Raw genomic sequence first — 21946 nt, forward strand, 5'->3', positions numbered from 1 at the left:
ATATTATTTTCAGCATTACAACTAACTCATAGGTCAATCTTTAATGCTATCTTACGAGCAACGAGAATAACTTTCCCTTCCTAATTCTTTAGAATAAAAAATGAAGAGTCTTGACAGCATGCAATGCACAAAGTGATGAGTCACATTTGCTTAAGTTAATTAAGAAAGGTAAACTAATGAACACTAAAATAAAAAGTTAAATGAAATTACACAATCTTCTGGTAACAAGAAAAGGCAAATGATTACTGTTCAGTATGAAAGAAAGAGGAGACAATATTCATATTCATACAATAACCTATAAAGGGATCACTTCATGGCGATGGAAGAACAAGCCAGTTGTACCGGCATTAGGAAGCAAAGCTAAGCACACTACGCTTTGAGCAACTTCTTCAACTGTCAGCACCCCAGAATTGCAATTTATGTCTGTCTTGACATAACCAGGACATATACAATTGACGCAGAAGTTGGGATACTTTTTGGCCACTATTCTTGTGTAAGCATTCAAACAAGCTTTCGAGACTACGTACGAAGAAAAACAAGTTGGCCAACCTTTGCTCTCTAGAGAATCTTCTTTGTAATCTTTTGTAAACTCCCTCAACACTTGATCAATTTTATCCTCAGTAAGGTTTTCAACATCGCTAAGCACCCCTTTGACCTATTAACCAAGAATCTGTTAGTTAAAGTCAAAGGCAGTTTGTTACAGTCAAAAGCTGTTATTCTGTTATGCCAACTGTATTTTTCTGTTATCAACTGTCTTCTTTGTTGGTTTGTTTTTCATCTTGTATCTGCAACTACTCTATATAAATAAATTCAAGCTAACCATTAAGGGTTAAGCTTTTCTTGGCATTGTTCTTTTGCTCTGCACTATACTCTGTTAATTTTGTTTGTCTTGATTAGCTCCTACATGGTATCAATCGCCATTGACGACTGTCTCTAATGGCCTCCGGTAATACCTCTGGTCTTCAATTCGATCCTCCCTTCACTGCTACCGCTGCTATTCCTCCACCTCCATGGAATCCGTTTTCCAACTCTCTCTCTGCCTCCCTCACTGTTAGGCTTGATCGATCAAACTTCCTTGCGTGGAAATCTCAGGTTGTCCCCACCGTCATCGGACACGATCTCGACGACACTCTGTTCATTGGCGTTCCCCCTCCCCAGCATCTTGTCTCCGGTGAACCAAATCCTCAATATCGTCAATGGAAGAAACGAGATCAATTACTCCTTTCATGGCTCCGATCGTCAATGACCGAAGGTGTACTTGCTTCTGTCGCCAATTACACCAGCTCCTACTCTGTTTGGACTGCCTTAGAACAACGATTCACCAGTCAGTCTCGCGCAAGGCTTCTCCAGCTCAAGGGGCAATTTTCTCACATCAAGAAAGGCTCTCTTTCTATCTCCGATTATGTTGAAAAGGTTCAGTCTCTCTCTGATGCGATCACCATTGCTGGTTCTGCTGTTGGTCTCCAAGATCTCATATTGCAATTACTCAATGGGTTAGGACCCGAATATGACCCTGTGGTTTCAGGAATTACTTCCAGAAGTGATGATCTCTCTCTTGAAGAAGTCCAAGCCTTGTTAATGGCTCACGAAAGTCGACTAGATCATCACAACTCTGTCTCTGATCTCACTCTGAAAATGCAAGCTAATCTTGCCTCAAAAAATTCCAGAAATGACAACTTCAGACCATTTCAATCTCACAATCGAGACCCTCCCAAAGGACAATCAATTCAGAACTCAACCAAGAACCTTCGGCCGTGGCTCCTATCCAAGCTCTCGATTAATTTGTCAAGTCTGTATGAAGTCTGGGCACACAGCTGCTGTGTGCCACTACAGATTTGACAAATCATGGGTTACTCCAAAACCAAATGTGTCTGCACCAAGGGCGTATCTCACTGAATGTGATTTGTCTGACCATCATCAACCTGTGGTATTACCTGATTTCGGTGATGATCTTTCTTGGTTTGTTGACACTGGGGCTACAAACCACATCACCAACACTCATGAGACTCTTGACACTGCCACTGCCTACAATGGCCCTGAGACACTTGCTGTAGCCGATGGTAAGACCATTTGTATCTCTCACATTGGTTCTGCTCATTTACCTTGTTTCAATAACTATCCTCTCAAGTTAAATTCTGTTTTACAAATTCCTTCCATTAAAAAGAATTTGGTTAGTGTTTCTAAACTAACAGAAGATAACAATGTCTTTCTTGAATTTCATAAACACTGGTGCTTTGTCAAGGACAAGGAAACTGGGCAAGTTCTGATCAAAGGGAAGGTTAAAGATGGTCTTTATCAATTGGGAGATGACTCTGCATCCTCTACTTCAACTACATTGCAATGTAATCTTGTGTCTTGTCCTAATTTCTCTTCTGAATGTGTCTGTACCAACATGAATAAAGATCATGAAGTACCTGCTGTAGCCAATTGTAATTCTTCTTCAATAAATGAAACATTGGATTCCACTAGTTATACATCTTTGTCTCCTGAATTATATCACACCTTTACTGCAAAAGATGTTAACACATGGCATTGCAAACTTGGTCATCCTTCCATAAACACTCTCATTAAACTATTACCATCTCTTCCCCATACTGGTTCCATCAAAGACTTAAACTTTTGTACAGCTTGTCAGTCTGGCAAAAGCCATACTCTTCCTTTCTCCATTTCTGAAAATAGAGCAAACCAACCTTTGGCCTTAATTCACACTGACCTATGGGGACCATCTCATGTTGATGCCAAACAAGGATACAAGTATTATGTGCATTTTCTTGATGATTTCAGCAGGTACACATGGATCTTTCCACTAACTCAAAAATCTCAAGCCTTTGAGGTCTTTATTAAATGGAAAGGGTTAGTGGAAAAACAATTTAATCTTCCAATTAAATCTGTTCAAGCCGATTGGGGAGGAGAATACAGATCATTCAAAAAGTTCTTGGAAGATCAAGGCATTCATTTTCAACATCCTTGTCCAAGAACTCATGAACAAAATGGGAGGGCAGAGAGAAAACACAGACACATCACTGAAACCGGTCTCACCTTACTTGCTCAATATGGTTTGGACCTATCCTATTAGTGGTATGCCTTTAGTACTGCTGTCTTTTCCATCAATAGACTTCCCACAAGAGTTTTAAACTACATCACACCCTATGAGACTCTATTTCATACCAAACCAGATTATAATATTCTAAAATCTTTTGGTTGTGCCTGCTACCCTCATTTGAGGCCTTACAATCAACATAAAATGGAGTATAGGACACAACAATGTCTCTTTTTGGGGTACTCTACTCATCATAAAGGTTACATCTGTGAAAGCAATGAAGGCAGGGTCTATATTGCCCGAAATGTTGTTTTCAATGAACAACATTATCCTGCAAAAGTTCCCCCTATTCACCATCAGGTACAATCCTCAACCACTCCTTCATTTCCTTTCACTACCTTTAATACTTTACCTTTATCTTCTCATGCTAATGTACCTACTATGTTTGACTCTCATTTGTCTTCTCATGAACCACCTGTCCAAACTCTACCCGAGACACACCCACCATCTCGAAATAATCAATCCAACAGTGACCCCACTGTTCCCACTTCCATGCCTTTCTCACCAAACAATGACTTGTCTACATTACCAACTGTACCTAGTCATACCAACCCCACCTCACCACTAGACCGGTCTCCCACTATCCATGTGTCATTGAACACTTTACCATTACCAAATGTACCTGATGCTACAACATCACATCATCATCCTCCTAGTTCATCTAATACCTCTCTAGACTCAACCAAAATCATCCTAGCTCCTTCTATAGGCCGAAATCATCCAATGAAAACTAGATCTCAAAGTGGGATTACCAAACCCAAAGCCTATCTTGCTACTAAGCATCCTCTCCCTGAATCTCTCATTCCTTCTGAACCTAAGTCTCTTAAGGATGCCCTCACCAATCCCAAATGGTTTGCTGCAATGAACCATGAGTTCACTGCTCTTACCAATCAAAAAACTTGGACATTGGTTCCCTATACTAAAGACATGCAGGTGATTACTAATAAATGGATACACAGGGTTAAGCTAAACAAAGATGGGTCTCTTGACAAGTGCAAATCAAGATTAGTGGCCAAAGGGTATCTTCAAACACCTGGGATTGACTATGAAGACACGTTTAGTCCTGTGGTGAAGCCAAAGGTATTGCATTCGGGTTGTTCTTTCACTTGCTGTCAGCAAAAATTGGTGTGTCAAGCAGTTAGATGTAAGCAATGCCTTTTTAAATGGGACTCTTAATGAAACCGTATATATGCAACAACCCCCAGGTTTTGTTGACAAGTCCAAGCCAGATCATGTGTGCCTTCTTCATAAAGCCTTATATGGCTTGAAACAGGCTCCAAGAGCATGGAATGATAAACTAAAGCAAACTCTTCTTCATTGGGGATTTTCTGCATCAAAATCCGACACTTCTCTATTCTATCATGGCTCGGGTAACACATTGGTTTATTTGCTTGTTTATGTGGATGATATCTTACTCACAGGTCCCAATACTTCTCTTCTTAATCAGTTTATAACTGCTCTCAATACTGAATTTTCACTAAAAGATTTGGGGCCGATTCATTATTTTTTGGGGGTTGAGGTTTATCGAGATCAAAATGGCATGTATCTTAGTCAAAGTAAGTACATTACTGATTTGCTTACCAAAGTTCACATGGAGGGAGCCAAAATTTGTCCTAATCCTACAAGTTCAGGTTCTAAATTGAGTCTAAATGATGGAGATCCTTTTGAAGACATCACATTATACCGAAGTACCATTGGGGCCTTACAATATTTGAGCTTAACTCGGCCTGATGTTGCCTATATTACAAACAAACTAAGTCAATTTCTTAAGGCACCAACTATCAAACACTGGGAAGCATGCAAAAGATTGCTTCGGTATCTCAAAGGTACTCTCACGGAAGGCATCTGGATTAGACCAACTGACAATCTTCACTTGACAGGTTTTTACCGATGCAGATTGGGCAAGCTGCATTGATGATAGGAGATCAACTGGGGGTTATCTTATGTTTTTGGGTGACAATTTGGTGTCTTGGTCAGCCAAGAAGCAACATGTTGTTGCTCGATCAAGCACCGAGAGTGAATTTCGTGCTCTTGCTAACGCTGCAGCAAAAGTTCAGTGGCTTCTATCTCTTCTGTCTGAGCTTCAAATCCCTCAGTTAAAAGCACCTGTTCTGTGGGTTGACAACCAAGGAGCTACTGCCCTTGCTGCCAATCCCGTGTTTCATGCTCGATGTAAACATATTGAGATCGATCTCCACTTTGTTCGTGATCAAATCCTAGCAAAACAGCTCCTAGTTTGCTATGTTCCTTCATTTGATCAAGCTGCAGATATATTGACCAAGCCTTTAACAACAGATCGGTTCAACTATTTGAAGAACAAACTTCATATGGCTTCATCGCCATTTCGTTTGAGGGGGGATATTAACCAAGAATCTGTTAGTTAAAGTCAAAGGCAGTTTGTTACAGTCAAAAGCTGTTATTCTGTTATGCCAACTGTATTTTTCTGTTATCAACTGTCTTCTTTGTTGGTTTGTTTTTCATCTTGTATCTGCAACTACTCTATATAAATAAATTCAAGCTAACCATTAAGGGTTAAGCTTTTCTTGGCATTGTTCTTTTGCTCTGCACTATACTCTGTTAATTTTGTTTGTCTTGATTAGCTCCTACATGACCCATTCAGTTGGTATAAACTGAAACAAATCCAGGAATCGTGTTACATGTAAGTCATTATTTCCATTTTGTTTGTTTAAGAAAATGTCTTTCACTGTTTCACTAATAACCAAATGTTTCACAAGCTTTTATGCTATGCTCAAATGTTGGTTAACTTGAAATTTGTGTTGAAAGAAATATTGTTGTTCTTACCGTTAACTTTCCGACATAGGAAGAAACATTCACAATCCTGGGTGAATCAGATAGCTGGAGGAGAGGAAGAAGTGCTTCTGTCACTGCTTTGGCACCATAGAAATTGGTTTTGACACATTCCGTAGTTAATTCATAAGTTTCTGTCATAAGTTTACTCCAACTTTTAATATCTGCCCCTATCTGCATTAAACATTAAAAAACAGTGAACCCTTTGAAATAATGAAAGAAGATACTATACGTTACTTTAATTGTTCTCCAAATGTTGATTGAGGCCAAAATCACATGTTGGTGTGCTTTATGACAGTATGTAATTCAAAGTTCAAGTAATTTATTTTTATTTTGATAAAAGTTCAGACATAATTTGTGTTTATTTCTATTGTAATTCCTTCCTTGTACTAACATTAAACTATAAGAAAGTTTATTAAGCTCTTTATTTTTCAACCTCTAGAATAAGTAGAGAAAGTAATATATGAAAAGCATGCCCTATAAAATTAGCAACTGATCACATATATTGAAAATGAACCTTTTTGCAAAGAGATTAACCATCTATGTGACCATGTACCTTTTCTACATCGGAAGCATGAAAAGCTTCAGGGTTTAGTTTGCCTCCAGGTAACCCTGCATTGTTTACCAAGATATCAATTTTTCCAAATTTTGTTTTGACAAAAATCAGTAAGAGCAGAAATGGAAGAAGGGTCAGTCACATCAAGCTGATGGAAAACGACTAGTTGAGAGAGGCCAGCCTCTGCTAATTTTTCAACAGCCTCAACACCCCTTTTCTCATCTCTAGCAGTCAACACCACCACTATCCCATTTGAAGTCAACTCCTTCACTGTCCCAAATCCAATTCCTTTGTTGGAACCTGTAACTACTGGATATCTGATCAAAGGGAAGAAAAGGAATTAACTACTCTGGTCAGGGGATTTTAGGAAAATGTAAAGGATCATGAAATTAAATGTCTAGCCATTAACAACCTCTTTTTTTCTGCTTCTTCCATTGTGCCTATGTTCTTGTCAAAAGATTGCTCTACTACTGATTCAATCCACCTACTTTCAAACATTTTTTTTTATAAGTAACATGAATACTTTGTTATAGTATTACTACTTTTTGTCATCTTTTGTAGACCGTTACATTTTCGTTTTGATCAATATGTAAGCAATGAGGTCATAACCCCAATCAACACCGTTCCATTTTCATATTCCATAACCTAAATAAGACCTTTTTTTAGTTAAAACTTCAGCATATCTGGCAGCAAAATAGATTTACTGTATACTGGAGTTTTTTTTCATTTTTTTTACTAGTTCCTAGTCACTACCAATCTCTTTTGTACTGCTTCTGCCATTATGCCTGTGCTTTTCTCAGAAGATTGTTCTCAATTACCTCAGATCCTAGTTCCTTCATGGCCCTTGTTATTATTATTTTGTTAATTGATCTATTTTCATCTTGACATAATTTTCAAGGATTTGTCTTTTTCGGTAGTTGTAAGCAGTAGGGGAAACTCCAGCCTGTCTGACAGCATAGTGGCTATGTTAGATTCGCCTATTAAATTATATTATTGCATTCCATCGTATAACAAACAGTCAATCTTTGATCTGCTATATGATTATAATATCTCATATAAAATTTAATTTGTAGCAAAGTTCCAACATCAATCTGTTGCAAGCTCATTACATCTAATGAAACATGCAATAAAACATTTGAATTGCTGTTCTCTTTTACAACATATATAACTAACCATAGAGAATACCATGATTACTAATTAATAGTGAACTAGACAAGCATAATCAAAGTTCCACTGTTTTTCATTGTTTTTAGTGTCTCCAATCAAAAAGACGAAACCTGTGACCGATCAAAGAAGAGGCCTGAAGGTGCATCATTTGGAAGCAATGCTAACCTTACTGGACTCGCAGCGCCTTCTTCAGGCTGTAAGATACCGGCGTTGAAGTTTATCTCTGTCTTCACAAAGCCAGGGCATACACAGTTGATAATAAAGTTGGGGTACTTCTTTGCTAGTACCCTTGTGAAGGCATTAAGGGCTGCTTTTGAGACAATATATGGGGACATAATACTAGGCCAGCCTTTGGTTTCCAATGAACCTTCTTTGAAATCTTTCAGAAACTCTCTTATCACTTCATCAATTCTATCCTCTGTTAGACTCTCAGCATCACTAAGAACACCTTTAGCCCAGTCATTTGATATATTCTAAGTACAACATATAACAAAGAAAATAAGTTTAGACTATAAGAATTCACTTTAACATAGAGAGATGTCTAATATGGAATTCCCTTTATATCTTATATATACCTTTAGTTTTCCAATGGTAGAAGAAACATTAACAATTCGTGGCGAATCGGATAACTGGAGAAGGGGAATAAGCTCTTCAGCAGTTTTTTTAGCACCATAATAGTTGATTTGCATGCATTCTTTGGCTGACTCATAAGTTTGAGTAGTTTTCTTAATATCACCTTCTTTTGGGGTCTGCATTAAAAGAAATACGCAAGTATATATTTTATGATCTAAAATATATTTTATAATAATTACCATACTATAGAATATGATTAATTGATTATAACTCTTTAAACATTTACTGGAAACTTAATAGTGATAAATTGTATTTTACTCATATTGTGATACTAAGAAGTATTTACAGACAATCATATCAGTACATATTATTAACCAAACAACAATAAATAAATAAAGATAGTATGTTGTTCACCAAAAGGATCATAGCACACAATAAATCACCTATTTTAAAAATTCAAAATCTTACCTTAGCATTTAAAGAAGCTATAATTGCATGTACGTCTTCTTCTGTTCCACCAATGGCTGCATTGTTCACCTGTGCATAGCTCAAAACATTTCATCATTTGTTGTATTGTATGAAAAAAAAATGTATAAATCCAAAATGGAAAAGTAATAATTGGAAAATATAATCCTCTCTTTAAGAACTAACCAAATAAAAATCTCAGCTATATGGGAGTTTTATTTTCATCACCCAAGTCAAAGCACTGATTCTACAAAATAAAACAATTGGCAAAAATAACAACTAAAGAAAAAAACTAGCAGTCTATTATTAACTTTCAGGAATATAAGGTTAAGAGTCTGACAGAAAAAAAAAAAGAGTAGTACTATAGAAGAGCTTGTAGTTAAATAATATCAAAACTAAGACCGCAACTGAAAACTTGGCTCTAATACTATTGCTAAGAATATAATCAGTTAGCATATTCTTATAAATGGATCATTGTTAATTTGTTCTCATTACCCAAACCATTTTCCATGTGGGTACACTTCATAATAATGTTAGGAGGAATAAATCGTCACATGCACGTTTAAATCAATCAAATTTAAATTTTGTTCAAGTAAAAGACTAATAAAAACCAGAAGTTATAGAAAAACTCTTTCGAAAGTGAAATTAAATATTTACCAAAATATCAAGTTTGCCGAAATGTGTTTTAATGAAATCAACCATAGCAACAATGCTAGCTGGATCAGCCACGTCGAGCTGGTGAAAAAGCACTTTGTGAGAGAGGTTTTTCTCTTTCTCTTTGAGTTTCTCCAAAGCTTCAAGGCCCCTTTTCTCATCTCTTGCTGTTAAGATCACAATAACTCCATTCAAGGCCAATTGTCTCACTATCTCTACTCCAATCCCCTTATTCGCCCCTGTTACTGTTAATTCCATTTTTGGCATATTTAATTGACAAAAATATTTTATTATTTAATGTGTATTTCGGCTGGCATATATTTATATGGTTTCCATATTTGTGTAAATCAAACTTGAAAGGAAAGTTGTCTAGCTTTCCTATTTTTGGAAAAAAGGTAAAAATGGTAAGTTTGGTTACCCATTTCGTTTTTATCTAACCAGCTGTGTAATCTGATCTTGTGTTGAGTTTCCCATTTTCTTAGATCAGGTTTCTTGAAGAGAAAACCGGAGCTAGACTTTCCTTTTCTATAAAAGGAAAGTTGTAGTTACTGCCCACGATTCTGTATGTACAGAAACGGAAATTCCTGGACTGATTGAAGAATTATTTTAGGGAAGTTTCTAGTGGGTTGAGGTCTTGTTCAGACCGAATGTAAGCTGTCTATGAGATGTATATTCACTATAAATACATCTTATAGCTGCTAGGTTTTGTATCTCTTTCATACACTTAGAATTGCTTTCATATCTTAAGGAAAGAGTGTCTTTGTTTAGTACCTCTCTTGGTACCTCTCTTGTATCTTTGAATTTCATTCATATCTTTAGGAAAGAGAGTCTTTGATTTGTAGAGAAGAGTTGTTCTACTCTTACTCTGTTTATTTGTTGTTTGTATTGTCTTGAGTCTGTATTCAAGTCTACAACGAAGAAGAACATCAGTGCACCTTCGGGAGAAGGGTATTTACAAGCTTTCGGGAGATTGCTTTTGAAGTCTTGCATCGGGAGGATACAAGCACACAGCCTTCGGGAGATGGTTGTATAGGCTTTCGGGAGATAGCCTTTAAGCCTTGAATCGGGAGGATTCAAGCACTCTTCAAGGTGATCGAAGGGAGTTCGAGCACTTGGAGTTTTATCAAGATTCGGTTAGTAGGTGGAATACATCAAGCTTGCGGCATACAATAAGAGGGAGTCTATTTATGCATAAGTCAATTACTTTGTATTTTTGATACCGATCTAATGAATCTTATCTCTGGGCGTGGCCCCGTGGACTAGTAACAATCTGAAAGGATTGTTGAAACCACGTACAAAAATCTTGTGTGTTTTTACTTTTATGCCTTTACATTTTGTTTTTCTCGGTTTCTGCGGAGTTACAGAGTTGCATTCTGTAACTACAGAAAACTGTTTTCAGTACCAGTTTTATTATTCCGCATTTAATTAATCATTTAATTAAATAATCAAACTGGGAATATTAAAATACGAAATTTCAATTGGTATCAGAGCAAGTCACTAAATTCTTAGTGAGATCTTGAGGTTATTCCGTTTAACTTGTTTTGTGTGAGATGTCTTTGTTTGCAGAAGGAAGTTCCATCTCTAGACCTCCTCTATTGAATGAGTCGAATTATCCTTATTGGAAGGTCAGGATGAGAGCTTTCATCAAATCGCAAGATGAGAAAGCATGGAGAGCTATTCTTACAGGGTGGTCTCAACCTACTGAAAATGATGAAAAAGGTAATACTCAGGTAAAATCTGAACTCAGTTGGACCACTGAAGATGAAAAACTGTCTGGTTATAATAATAAGGCTTTACATGCTATTTTTAATGGTGTTGGTGAAGGTTTTATTAAATTAATCTCATCTTGTGAATCTGCAAAAGAAGCATGGGAAATCCTTCAAATTCAATTTGAAGGAACTGCTGATGTAAAGAGATCACGATTTACCATGCTTCAAACTAGATTTGATGAATTGAGAATGTCAGATACTGAAACTTTAAATGATTTCTATGAAAGATTATCTGATATTTCTAATGAGTTTTTTGCCTTGGGAGAAAAACTAGATGAATCTGTCTTGGTTCGAAAAATTGTTCGAGTTCTTCCTGACAGGTTTGATACAAAATTGCTTGCAATGGAAGAGGCAAAAGATTTTGGCAAAATGAAGGTTGAGGAACTCATGGGATCTTTAAGAACCTTTGAGTTGAATCAACAAATCAAGAAAAAGAGTAAGCAAAATCTCTCGAATGAGAAAAGCAAAGGTATTGCCTTTAATGCTTCTGAAAATATTGTTTCTGATGATGAAAATGATGATGAAATGGTTCTATTGGCAAAAAATTTCCAAAAATTCATGAAATCTGGTGGAAATAAAAAGTTCTTTTCAAAGAACCCAAAAGGTAACATTTCTGGTAACAATCCTTCTAAACCTTTTCCATCTAACAATAAAAAAGGTATTAAATGCAGAGAATGTGAAGGTTTTGGTCACACTCAATCTGAATGTGCTAATACCTTAAAGAAAAATAAAAAGGGATTGAATGTTACTTGGAGTGATGATTCTGAGAGTAGTGAGGATGAAAAAGAAAAAGTTGTCCTAACAAGTGTTTTGTCAAGAAATTTGCAGGAAAAAGGAAAAAGCATTTGCTTGAACAATATCCTGATCAATGACAACAAGGAAGAATCCAGATCCGAATCAGATGAGTCAGAAATTGATGAGGATTCCATGATTGAATCCTACAAGGTAATGTTTGGTAAGTGGTTGGAGACTAGTGCTGAAAATCGCTCCCTGGTTAAAGATAATAAAATTTTGTGTAACAACATTAATGAGTTGGAAGATAAACTCAAATGTTGTGAATCTGAATTGTCTTTAAAAGAGTCAAAAATTATTTCTTTAACCAAGGAAATTGATAACATTAAAAAGAATGTTAAAATGCTAAATCCAGGTTCCACCATCTTTGAAAAAATTCAAAAATCTGGCCAAACCAATCATGCTGGGCTGGGTTATGTTCCAAATCAACCTGTGTCTAATACCACTAATAGTTTTGTTTCTGGAAGAACTGTTTCTACCTCGCAGGTTTCTGTCTCGCCAGCAAAGCACTCTGCTGTTACAGAAAAGAAGCAGCACGGTAAGTTTGACAATTTCAAAGGGAAAGGAAGACGTTTCATTCCTATTTGCCATTTTTGTGGAGTAAAAGGTCACATTCGACCTAAATGCATAACCATGCATAACATGTTTAAATCTAATTACATTGGAAATAAACATGTTTTACAAAAACAAAAATGGGTTGTCAAAAACAAATGCTTGGTAGGTTCTACTTGTTTTAAAACTGTTGCTTCTAACATGTGGTATTTTGATAGTGGTTGTTCCAAACACATGACAGGTGAAAAAGAATTTCTTGTGAACATAAGACCAATGCACTGTGGAGAAGTTACATTTGGTAACGGTCTTACTGGTAAAGTCATAGGAATGGGAACTCTCAAGTTCGAAGGGCTTCCTAAACTAAAAAATGTCATGTTGGTTGAAGGACTAAAAGCTAATCTACTTAGCATTAGTCAGATTTGTGATCAGGGTTATACTGTGAGCTTTGATAGCAATCATTGCTATGTATATAATATTCTTGATGAAATTGTGTTACAAGGGCTGCGATCTAGTGATAATTGTTATACTCTCACTACGCATGCCACTTGTCATTCTGTCATTGAAAATGTTACTGACCTATGGCATGAAAAACTTGGTCACATTCACTTTAAAAATCTGAAAAAATTATCTGTTTCAGGGATTGTTCGAGGATTACCTAAATTAGGTAAAGAGTCATTGGGAAAATGTGGTCCATGCCAGTTAGGTAAGCAACTGAAAATTTCTCACAAGAGTGTCCCTGATGTGAATACTTCTAGAGTTCTCGAACTCTTGCACATGGACTTAATGGGTCCAATCCAGGTAGAAAGCTTAAATGGTAAAAGGTATATTTTTGTTTGTGTTGATGATTTTTCTCGATTCTCATGGGTGGATTTTTTGAGAGAAAAATCTGATACTTTTGAAGCTTTCCAAACTCTGTGTTTGAAATTACGAGTTGAAAAAGATTGTAACATTGGCAAAATTGTTAGGATTAGGAGTGATCATGGTAAGGAATTTGAAAATACCATATATGATGAATTTTGTAAAGCTAACGGTATTTCTCATGAATTTTCTGCTCCTAAAACTCCTCCACAAAATGGAGTGGTTGAAAGAAAGAATCGTACTCTAACAGAAATGGCTAGAGTAATGTTGAATAGCAAGAAGCTCACAAAGCGCCTTTGGGCCGAAGCCATTAACACTGCTTGCTATACCATCAACAGAGTATTCTTGCGCCCAGGTACTCACAAAACACCATATGAAATCTGGAAAGGTAAGAAACCAAATGTAAGTCACTTTCATGTGTTCGGATGTAAGTGTTATATTTTACGAGATCGTGATTACATTGGTAAATTTGATTCTAAAAGTGATGAAGGTGTTTTCTTAGGATATTCCACAAATAGTAGGGCATATCGTGTGTATAACATGAGAACCCAAACTGTTATGGAATCTGCTAATGTTGTTGTTGATGATCTAAAAGATTTTTCTGAGTTTTCCACAGAAGAACAGATTGAAGATTTGCTTGAAAAGCCTGCTGCTGAGGAAAAGGAACCTGACGAAGCTTCAGAAGCAGTCGTCGAGGTTACTGTGCAGGAATCTGTTGCTACAGAAAATCCAACAACAAAAGAATCTGAGTATCCTTTAAATTCAATCACTGATCCAATACAGAGGGAACCATCCTCCAGGGTTAAAAAGAATCATCCTTCAGATCTCATCCTTGGAAACTTGGATGAGAGCATGGTTACAAGAAGAAAATATGCCAATATAATTCAATTTTTATGTTTTATTTCTTCTTTAGAACCTAAATCTGTAAAAGAAGCTTTAATGGATGAAGATTGGTTTTTAGCTATGCAGGATGAGCTTCATCAGTTTGTTCGAAACAAAGTCTGGAAAATGATTCCAAGACCACCGTTTGTGAACATCATTGGAACCAAGTGGATCTTCAAAAATAAGAGTGATGAGTTTGGCACTATCATTCGAAACAAGGCAAGGTTGGTCGCCCAAGGATACACTCAAGTTGAGGGTGTTGACTTTGATGAAACATTTGCTCCAGTAGCTAGACTGGAATCGATCAGGTTACTTCTTTCCATAGCTTGCATTCTTGGTATTAAATTGTATCAAATGGATGTCAAATCCGCTTTTTTGAATGGGCTGTTAAAAGAAGAAGTGTATGTGGAACAACCTAAAGGGTTTGAGGATCCACATTTTCCTGATCATGTTTATAAGTTAGACAAGGCATTGTATGGTCTAAAACAAGCACCACGTGCTTGGTATGAGCGTCTAACTGAATTCTTGCTTTCTCATGATTACAAGAGAGGAAATGTTGATAAAACACTTTTCATCAAAAACATTAATTCTGATGTGATTGTTGCTCAAATATATGTTGATGATATTGTGTTTGGCTCTACCTCTAACTCTGAAGTGCAGGTTTTTGTTTCCCAAATGCAAAAGGAGTTCGAAATGAGTATGGTAGGTGAACTCACTTATTTTCTCGGTCTTCAAGTGAAGCAATCAGATGAGGGAACTTTTGTCACTCAAAGCAAGTATGCAAAGAATTTGGTGAAAAAGTTTGGCCTTGAGAAAGCCAAACATACCAACACTCCCATGAGCACAACTTTGAAATTAAGCAAAGATGAACAAGGAGTAAAGGTAGATCAAACCTTGTATCGAAGTATGATAGGAAGTTTGCTTTATCTTACTGCTAGTCGTCCTGATATTTGCTATAGTGTTGGTGTTTGTGCACGTTATCAGGCTAATCCCATGGAATCCCATCTTTCTGCTGTGAAAAGAATAATTCGCTATGTAAATAGCACTATTGACTTTGGGATTTGGTTTTCAAAAGACACTAATTCTAACCTTGTTTGCTTTAGTGATGCCGATCAAGGTGTAATGCCGATGATAGAAAAAGTACTAGTGGTGGATGTTTCTATCTTGGAAACAATTTGGTTTCATGGCATAGCAAGAAGCAAAACTCAATCTCTCCGTCCACGCAGAGGCCGAGTACATTCCGCGGGTAGTTGTTGTACCCAATTGTTATGGATGAAACAAATGATGGCAGATTATGGGTTTGATTTGAAAACTTTAACCATTTTTTGTGATAACACTAGTGCTATAAACATTTCTAAGAATCCTGTTCAACACTCTCGCACTAAGCACATAGACATTCGTCATCACTTTATTAGAGAGCTTGTGGAAAATAAAATTCTTGTCTTAGAATATGTTGAAACTAGCAAACAAATTGCAGATATTTTTACTAAAGCTCTTGACTCGGTCCGATTTATTTCTCTAAGGAAATCCTTAGGGGTTTGTACTGTTTAATGCTTTTATTTTTCCATAGTCCTTGATATTTGAGTTGTCTTAGAGTTCATAATGTCTTGTCCTTGTCCTAGAAGAAAATTTCAACCTTATAAGAATTTCAGTCATTATTTTATTGCTAATGTTGTAATATTATGTTGTCATACAGGTTTGTCAGGAAAATTGTTCACTCCTCACAGGAATATTCAGGTTCATCAAACAGTGTTATGTAAGCTACCATTTTCGAATGATGTTGTTCAAAAAAAACTGTGTGTTCAAGCTCCATTGGATGAATAGAGCTACCTATCTCAATGTGTGAAAGCCATCTCTGAGTAAGTTGGAACTATGTAATTAGGAGTTATGTAGAAGATACGCTACCATTGAAAAGGGCTACCATTGAGGTAGTGTGACAGCGTCTCCTATGGGTACAATTTATCAGAAAAAGTCTTTTTGACAAATTGGGCAATGTTCCCTGCTTACACTTTCACACACCAATGCTTGACACAGTTTGTGGTAAAATGTGTTTATTCTCGAAAATGGTGTTATAAAGCTATTACATACTGTTTGATGTGCTTTAATATTCTTGGTGATGGAGTCAATTTTTCCTGTGAACCGGTATGACCTCATTCTATTACTTCATTAGTTTGATAAAATAATTTCTGATTATTCTTATGAGTTTGATTTTTTCATCAGGGACAAAGACAAATGGACATTGTGAATTCTAGTTGCAAAAATATCAAGGTTATTTTTCTGTCTTTTAATTAAAAAAAAAAATATATATATATATATAAAAATAAAAATAAAAAAAAAGGTTCGTGATCGAGTTGTCAAGTGAGCTTTGTTAAAAATTTTTGTTATTTTTTTTTGTTATGTTTCATTATGTTCTTAGACACAATTTTTGCTCTTAAGTGGTGATTAGTGCTTTTTGTGTCTTGGTGTGTTCTCTTGTTCATTATTTGCATTTTTTCTTTGGGGGGCATTTTTTGAAAAAATAAAAGAAAAAGGGGGGCATAATTTTCGAATTCTTGTATATATTTTTTCTTTTATTTTTTTATTTTATTTTATGGAAACATGTCTTAATTGTATTTATTTATTTAGAATGTTTCCTTTATTTGTGGAGATTTGGTCTTTTTGGTGTATATAGGAAACTTGTTCTTAAATAATTAATTTTATTTTTGGTTTCCTTGTTGGTGGCATTTTCGGATTTGGTGGGGTTATTATTTCTTGGATTTTGTGGGAAGATATGGTTTCCTTTTTTCATTTAAGGAAACATTGACCACATTTGAAAAACCTTTCTTTGGTTTCCTTTTTTCTTTCCACACGTGGGTCAAAGGTAAGGAAGTTACCTTCCTTTTTCAGTTTTTTTTTTTAAATTGGGCATTTAAAATTGAAAGTTATATATTCTCAACTTCCCATAATCCCACGATCACCACTCTCTCTTCTCTTTTTATTTTTTTTCTCTCAAAGGACTAACATTGTTCAAAGTGTAAGAGGGTTTGTGTTCTAGGGTTTCAAAGAAAAAATGGCCAAAACTAAGAATGCCCAACCATCCAAGAAGCCCACTCGTGGATCTGCTTCTGCTTCACCGGTGTCTCCGCCTGCGCCGCCTGCTCCAGCAACCGGAGCTTCTGGTTCGTCTTCTGCTCCGACGAAGTCTGCCAAGAAATCGAAGACCCAAGCTCGAAAATCAGTGGCAAAATTTTCATCTCCTCTTGTTGGTGCCTCTCCTATTGCTTCTCCAACACCTGGCTTGGGTGATCATGATGAATCCCATTCATCCGATCACACATTGTCGAAGTCCTCTTCTTCGAATGGTGCTCCTAATGTCGACCAAGCTTTGGTGACTTTGCCCACGGTGAGTTCTCGAACAAGGTCCAAGGTTTCCACTCCTTCTAAGCCTGAAGTGGTTAAACCTAAAATTGCATCCAAAGGGAAAAAGGTGGTTTCTTCATCTTCAAAGGCCAAAAATCTCAAGGAGAATCCCCCTTCGGTCTCTTCCTCGGATTCTGAACCAGAAGAAAGTGAGGAGGATCATGATTCAGAGGGCTTGTCCGATTCAAGTGAAGAACCAGAAACTGAACCAGTCACTACAGAATCTGCTTCAGTCCCTCCTGCTGTTCCAAAGAAGGACAAAGGAAAAAGGCCCATTGTCTCTAATCCTGTTCTTCCACAGAAAAGAAAGAGACCCTCTGGTATTTCTCTTGATAACTTCAAGCCTCACTCTCATTATTTTTGTTATAATGATCATGCTAGAGATATGAAATTCTATGAGAATAGGAATTTTACTGTGGAGAAAAATTTTAATGTTATTGCTCATAAGCCTTTTGGAGTGTATAACATGTTGAAAGAAAGACAATGGGTAGATACCTTGATCGGTTTTGATGGGTATGTGGATAGAATTGTGAAGGAATTTTATGCTAACATCACTGATGAGTTTCTCGATGAGGACTCTTTCATGTTTGGCAAAGTTTTTGTCAGAGGACACTGGTATTCCTTCACTGTGAAGGATGTTGCTGAGGCTCTCAATTTGCCTATGGGAATTGAGCCAACTGATGTGGAGTTTGATCGTCAAAAGGTGTTCGGTTATCTCTCTGGTGATGATGAAATTGAACTCTCCGACACCATGCATATGTCTCCACTCACCTATCAACATGCTGCTCTCATGAGGTTTGCCCTATCCAATTGGTTTCCTTGCTCCAATCCGGTAAATGTTTCAAATGAACTTGCTTTCTTTTTGTATAAAGTTTCAATTGGTGCTAAAATTGATTTGGCTGACATGATTTGGGAGCAAATTGTCTCTCTTCGAAAGGGTAAGAAACCTAGGCTCAATCTCATTTTTCCTCACTTAATCTATAAAATTTTATCTGATCAAGAGGAATTGATTCTTGAGAATGAATCAATTGAGATGCCTGCTGTTGGAACCACTTTCAAAATTCCTGAGAAGCCTCCTCAAGGAAAAGCTGCTCAAAGAAAGGCTCGGTCTGCTTCTCCTGGTCTTACAAATGATCCTGCTGCTGGATCTGCTTCCACTTCTGCTCCTACAGAAATGGCAGAATTCAACTTGCGTTTGGGAAGAATGGAGACCAGTCAGGCCTTGCTTCTTAGGAAGATGGACAGCATCATGAAATACTTCCGACCCAATGATGATGAATAAGTGGTTCAATCTTTTATCTTTTGCTTTTTATTAATGTTTATTTGAATCTATGACTTTATTCATGTTTGTTTTTGTTATCTTTGGCTCCTTGATGGACAAAAAGGGGGAGTAGTCATATTTTTTTTGGATTCATTGAACTTTTTGTTACAACTCTGGACCCTTGGTTTTAGGGGGAGTTGCTTGTTTGTGGTTTAACACTTTTCCGTTTAAAAAGTTGTTTGTGGTTTAACACTTTTCCATTTAAAAAGTTGTGTTCTTCGGTTTGCAAGCTTTTCCGTCCAAAAAAAGTTCTATGTTTTATGTGTTAGAGAGCTTTCATGCAGGGGGAGTATTTTCTATACTCTTGTATCTTTAAAAAGCTATTTGCTTTGGTTTCTAACACTTGATGCAGGTTTTCTCATAATAAAATGTTTTGTCAATCAAAGTGCCAAAGGGGGAGATTGTTAATTCCATTTTTGGCATATTTAATTGACAAAAATATTTTATTATTTAATGTGTCTTTCGGCTGGCATATATTTATATGGTTTCCATATTTGTGTAAATCAAACTTGAAAGGAAAGTTGTCTAGCTTTCCTATTTTTGGAAAAAAGGTAAAAATGGTAAGTTTGGTTACCCATTTCGTTTTTATCTAACCAGCTGTGTAATCTGATCTTGTGTTGAGTTTCCCATTTTCTTAGATCAGGTTTCTTGAAGAGAAAACCGGAGCTAGACTTTCCTTTTCTATAAAAGGAAAGTTGTAGTTACTGCCCACGATTCTGTATGTACAGAAACGGAAATTCCTGGACTGATTGAAGAATTATTTTAGGGAAGTTTCTAGTGGGTTGAGGTCTTGTTCAGACCGAATGTAAGCTGTCTATGAGATGTATATTCACTATAAATACATCTTATAGCTGCTAGGTTTTGTATCTCTTTCATACACTTAGAATTGCTTTCATATCTTAAGGAAATAGTGTCTTTGTTTAGTACCTCTCTTGGTACCTCTCTTGTATCTTTGAATTTCATTCATATCTTTAGGAAAGAGAGTCTTTGATTTGTAGAGAAGAGTTGTTCTACTCTTACTCTGTTTATTTGTTGTTTGTATTGTCTTGAGTCTGTATTCAAGTCTACAACGAAGAAGAACATCAGTGCACCTTCGGGAGAAGGGTATTTACAAGCTTTCGGGAGATTGCTTTTGAAGTCTTGCATCGGGAGGATACAAGCACACAACCTTCGGGAGATGGTTGTATAGGCTTTCGGGAGATAGCCTTTAAGCCTTGAATCGGGAGGATTCAAGCACTCTTCAAGGTGATCGAAGGGAGTTCGAGCACTTGGAGTTTTATCAAGATTCGGTTAGTAGGTGGAATACATCAAGCTTGCGGCATACAATAAGAGGGAGTCTATTTATGCATAAGTCAATTACTTTGTATTTTTGATACCGATCTAATGAATCTTATCTCTGGGCGTGGCCCCGTGGACTAGTAACAATCTGAAAGGATTGTTGAAACCACGTACAAAAATCTTGTGTGTTTTTACTTTTATGCACTGTTTGTTTTTCTGGGTTTCTCTGGAGTTACAGAGTTGCATTCTGTAACTACAGAAAACTGTTTTCAGTACCAGTTTTATTATTCCGCATTTAATTAATCATTTAATTAAATAATCAAACTGGGAATATTAAAATACGGAATTTCAGTTACAATTGCATATCTGCAAATATGCATATGCATGCAAATATGTTTATTCATCAAAAGAGCCTAAAAAAGGAAAATCGTAGACAAAAAACAGAGACGCGGTATATTATATGTTTGGTGCAGAACTCCAAATGTTGTTAACCTTTCTGAAGCTCCAGACATTGTTGATGAAACTTGGGTTTGTAATAAAAAATGTAAGTTTTCTTTTCTTTTGGTTCGTTTAGTGATGAATGAATGAATGGCTTCAAAATTTAGCCTCGTATAAAGTACTAAAACTTGCTTGTTGATCAAAATCTTTTTTCTCTGGCCAATTTGAAGGCCAAGTGTTTTTCTTTCGGCTTAGTTGCACATTTATAAGTCAATGTTACATTTTGAGTACAAAGAGTCACTTCATCAGAGGATAAGTGATTTCTTAGACAAGTGGATGATGTGTACCTGATTATTGTATCTATTTTGTTGTGACTCTTGTGAGATAGATATTTTGGAGTGGTGAGATATTAGGCGACCTTTGGGAGGAATAAAAATATAGGAACGTGAATAAGAATTAAAGTAGGAATAAGAATGGAATAAAATTTAAAATACATAAAAAAATTAATAAAAATTTATGAAATTTTTTCTTATCATGCATTGAAATGGTCTTTCATTCTATTTCAAAATTAAATTGTCATTCCACCCAAATAGTAGAAATGTCATTCCATTCTATTGATATTCCAACACTTTAATATGCAACTAAACAAAGGAATAGAATGAAGATTGTTTATTTTCCATTTTATTTCTTTACCTCAACCAAATGCCGTGTGAGATTAACATTAGTAATGAATGTCACTTGTTTATTTGCTAGTAAAAACTGGTTTGACCAAAATGTAACTTCCAGATAAAAAGTCCAATTAAGAAATTAAAACTTATAAATGTAGCTATCAAGTTTGTTCTTCCGCTATCTTGTAATAAATTGTCTTACTTCTAATTTAGTTTGCAGCCACTGAAAATTATGAAAGACTCTTTTCTTTTTCTTTCTTGATCTCGTATTATAGAAAATCTTGTTATAATTAAAAGAAAAATATTAAGAAATCAATCTTGTTAAAATATACAAATCATTTATTAAATCTAAATAAACTACAAAACATCTAAAAAAATAAACTGTTTTTATTAATCATATAAAAGATAGAAAAATATAGAAGAAGTGCTCTTAATTTTTTTTGTAAAAGAGAAAAAAATATTAAAAAAATAAGATATAAAAATGTACACTTATTATATATATTTATATATATACAAAGATAAAAAAAAATTAGTTTGAGAAAAAAAATTTTAAAAAAAAAAGAGAGAGACACAAAGAGAAATTAGAAGAAAATAAAAAAGAAAAATAGAGAAAGAAAGAACAACAAAAGTTAGCAACTGATTTAAAAAATTAAAAGAAGAAAGAGA

General features: G+C 35.8%; 1 protein-coding gene and 1 pseudogene across 2 annotated transcripts; both read right to left on the minus strand.

Moving 5' to 3' along the window:
- Window positions 1-240: 240 nt before the first annotated feature.
- On the minus strand, window positions 241-7325 carry LOC133034385 ((+)-neomenthol dehydrogenase-like; annotated as a pseudogene).
- A 177-nt stretch (window positions 7326-7502) lies between these two features.
- Window positions 7503-20931, minus strand: LOC115706549 ((+)-neomenthol dehydrogenase-like). 2 transcript variants are annotated; one of them, XM_030634236.2, is made up of 6 exons: window positions 20667-20931; window positions 20526-20540; window positions 9327-9564; window positions 8673-8741; window positions 8207-8380; window positions 7503-8104 (listed from the first exon to the last, which is right to left on the minus strand). In XM_030634236.2, the coding sequence occupies exons 1-6, from the start codon at window positions 20684-20686 to the stop codon at window positions 7727-7729; spliced, it is 894 nt and encodes a 297-aa protein (XP_030490096.2). In that variant the 5' UTR covers window positions 20687-20931; the 3' UTR covers window positions 7503-7726. The 2 variants fall into 2 exon arrangements, with proteins under 2 accessions (XP_030490096.2, XP_060970082.1); XM_061114099.1 differs by having other exon boundaries at window positions 20526-20931.
- Window positions 20932-21946: the final 1015 nt, after the last annotated feature.

This window comes from Cannabis sativa, chromosome 1 (genome assembly GCF_029168945.1).
Source record: "Cannabis sativa cultivar Pink pepper isolate KNU-18-1 chromosome 1, ASM2916894v1, whole genome shotgun sequence".
Classification (NCBI taxonomy): Eukaryota; Viridiplantae; Streptophyta; class Magnoliopsida; order Rosales; family Cannabaceae; genus Cannabis; species Cannabis sativa.

Bases quoted from the DNA above. Each gene is read 5' to 3' on its own strand.
- LOC115706549 (XM_061114099.1), bottom strand. From the start codon at position 20,578: ATGAATAAACATATTTGCATGCATATGCATATTTGCAGATATGCAATT. The intron at 8,742-9,326 runs GTAAATATTTAA...AGCTATGCACAG, and splicing joins TCGGCAAACTTGATATTTTG to GTGAACAATGCAGCCATTGG. The intron at 8,381-8,672 runs GTAAGATTTTGA...CTTTTAATGCAG, and splicing joins TAGCTTCTTTAAATGCTAAG to ACCCCAAAAGAAGGTGATAT.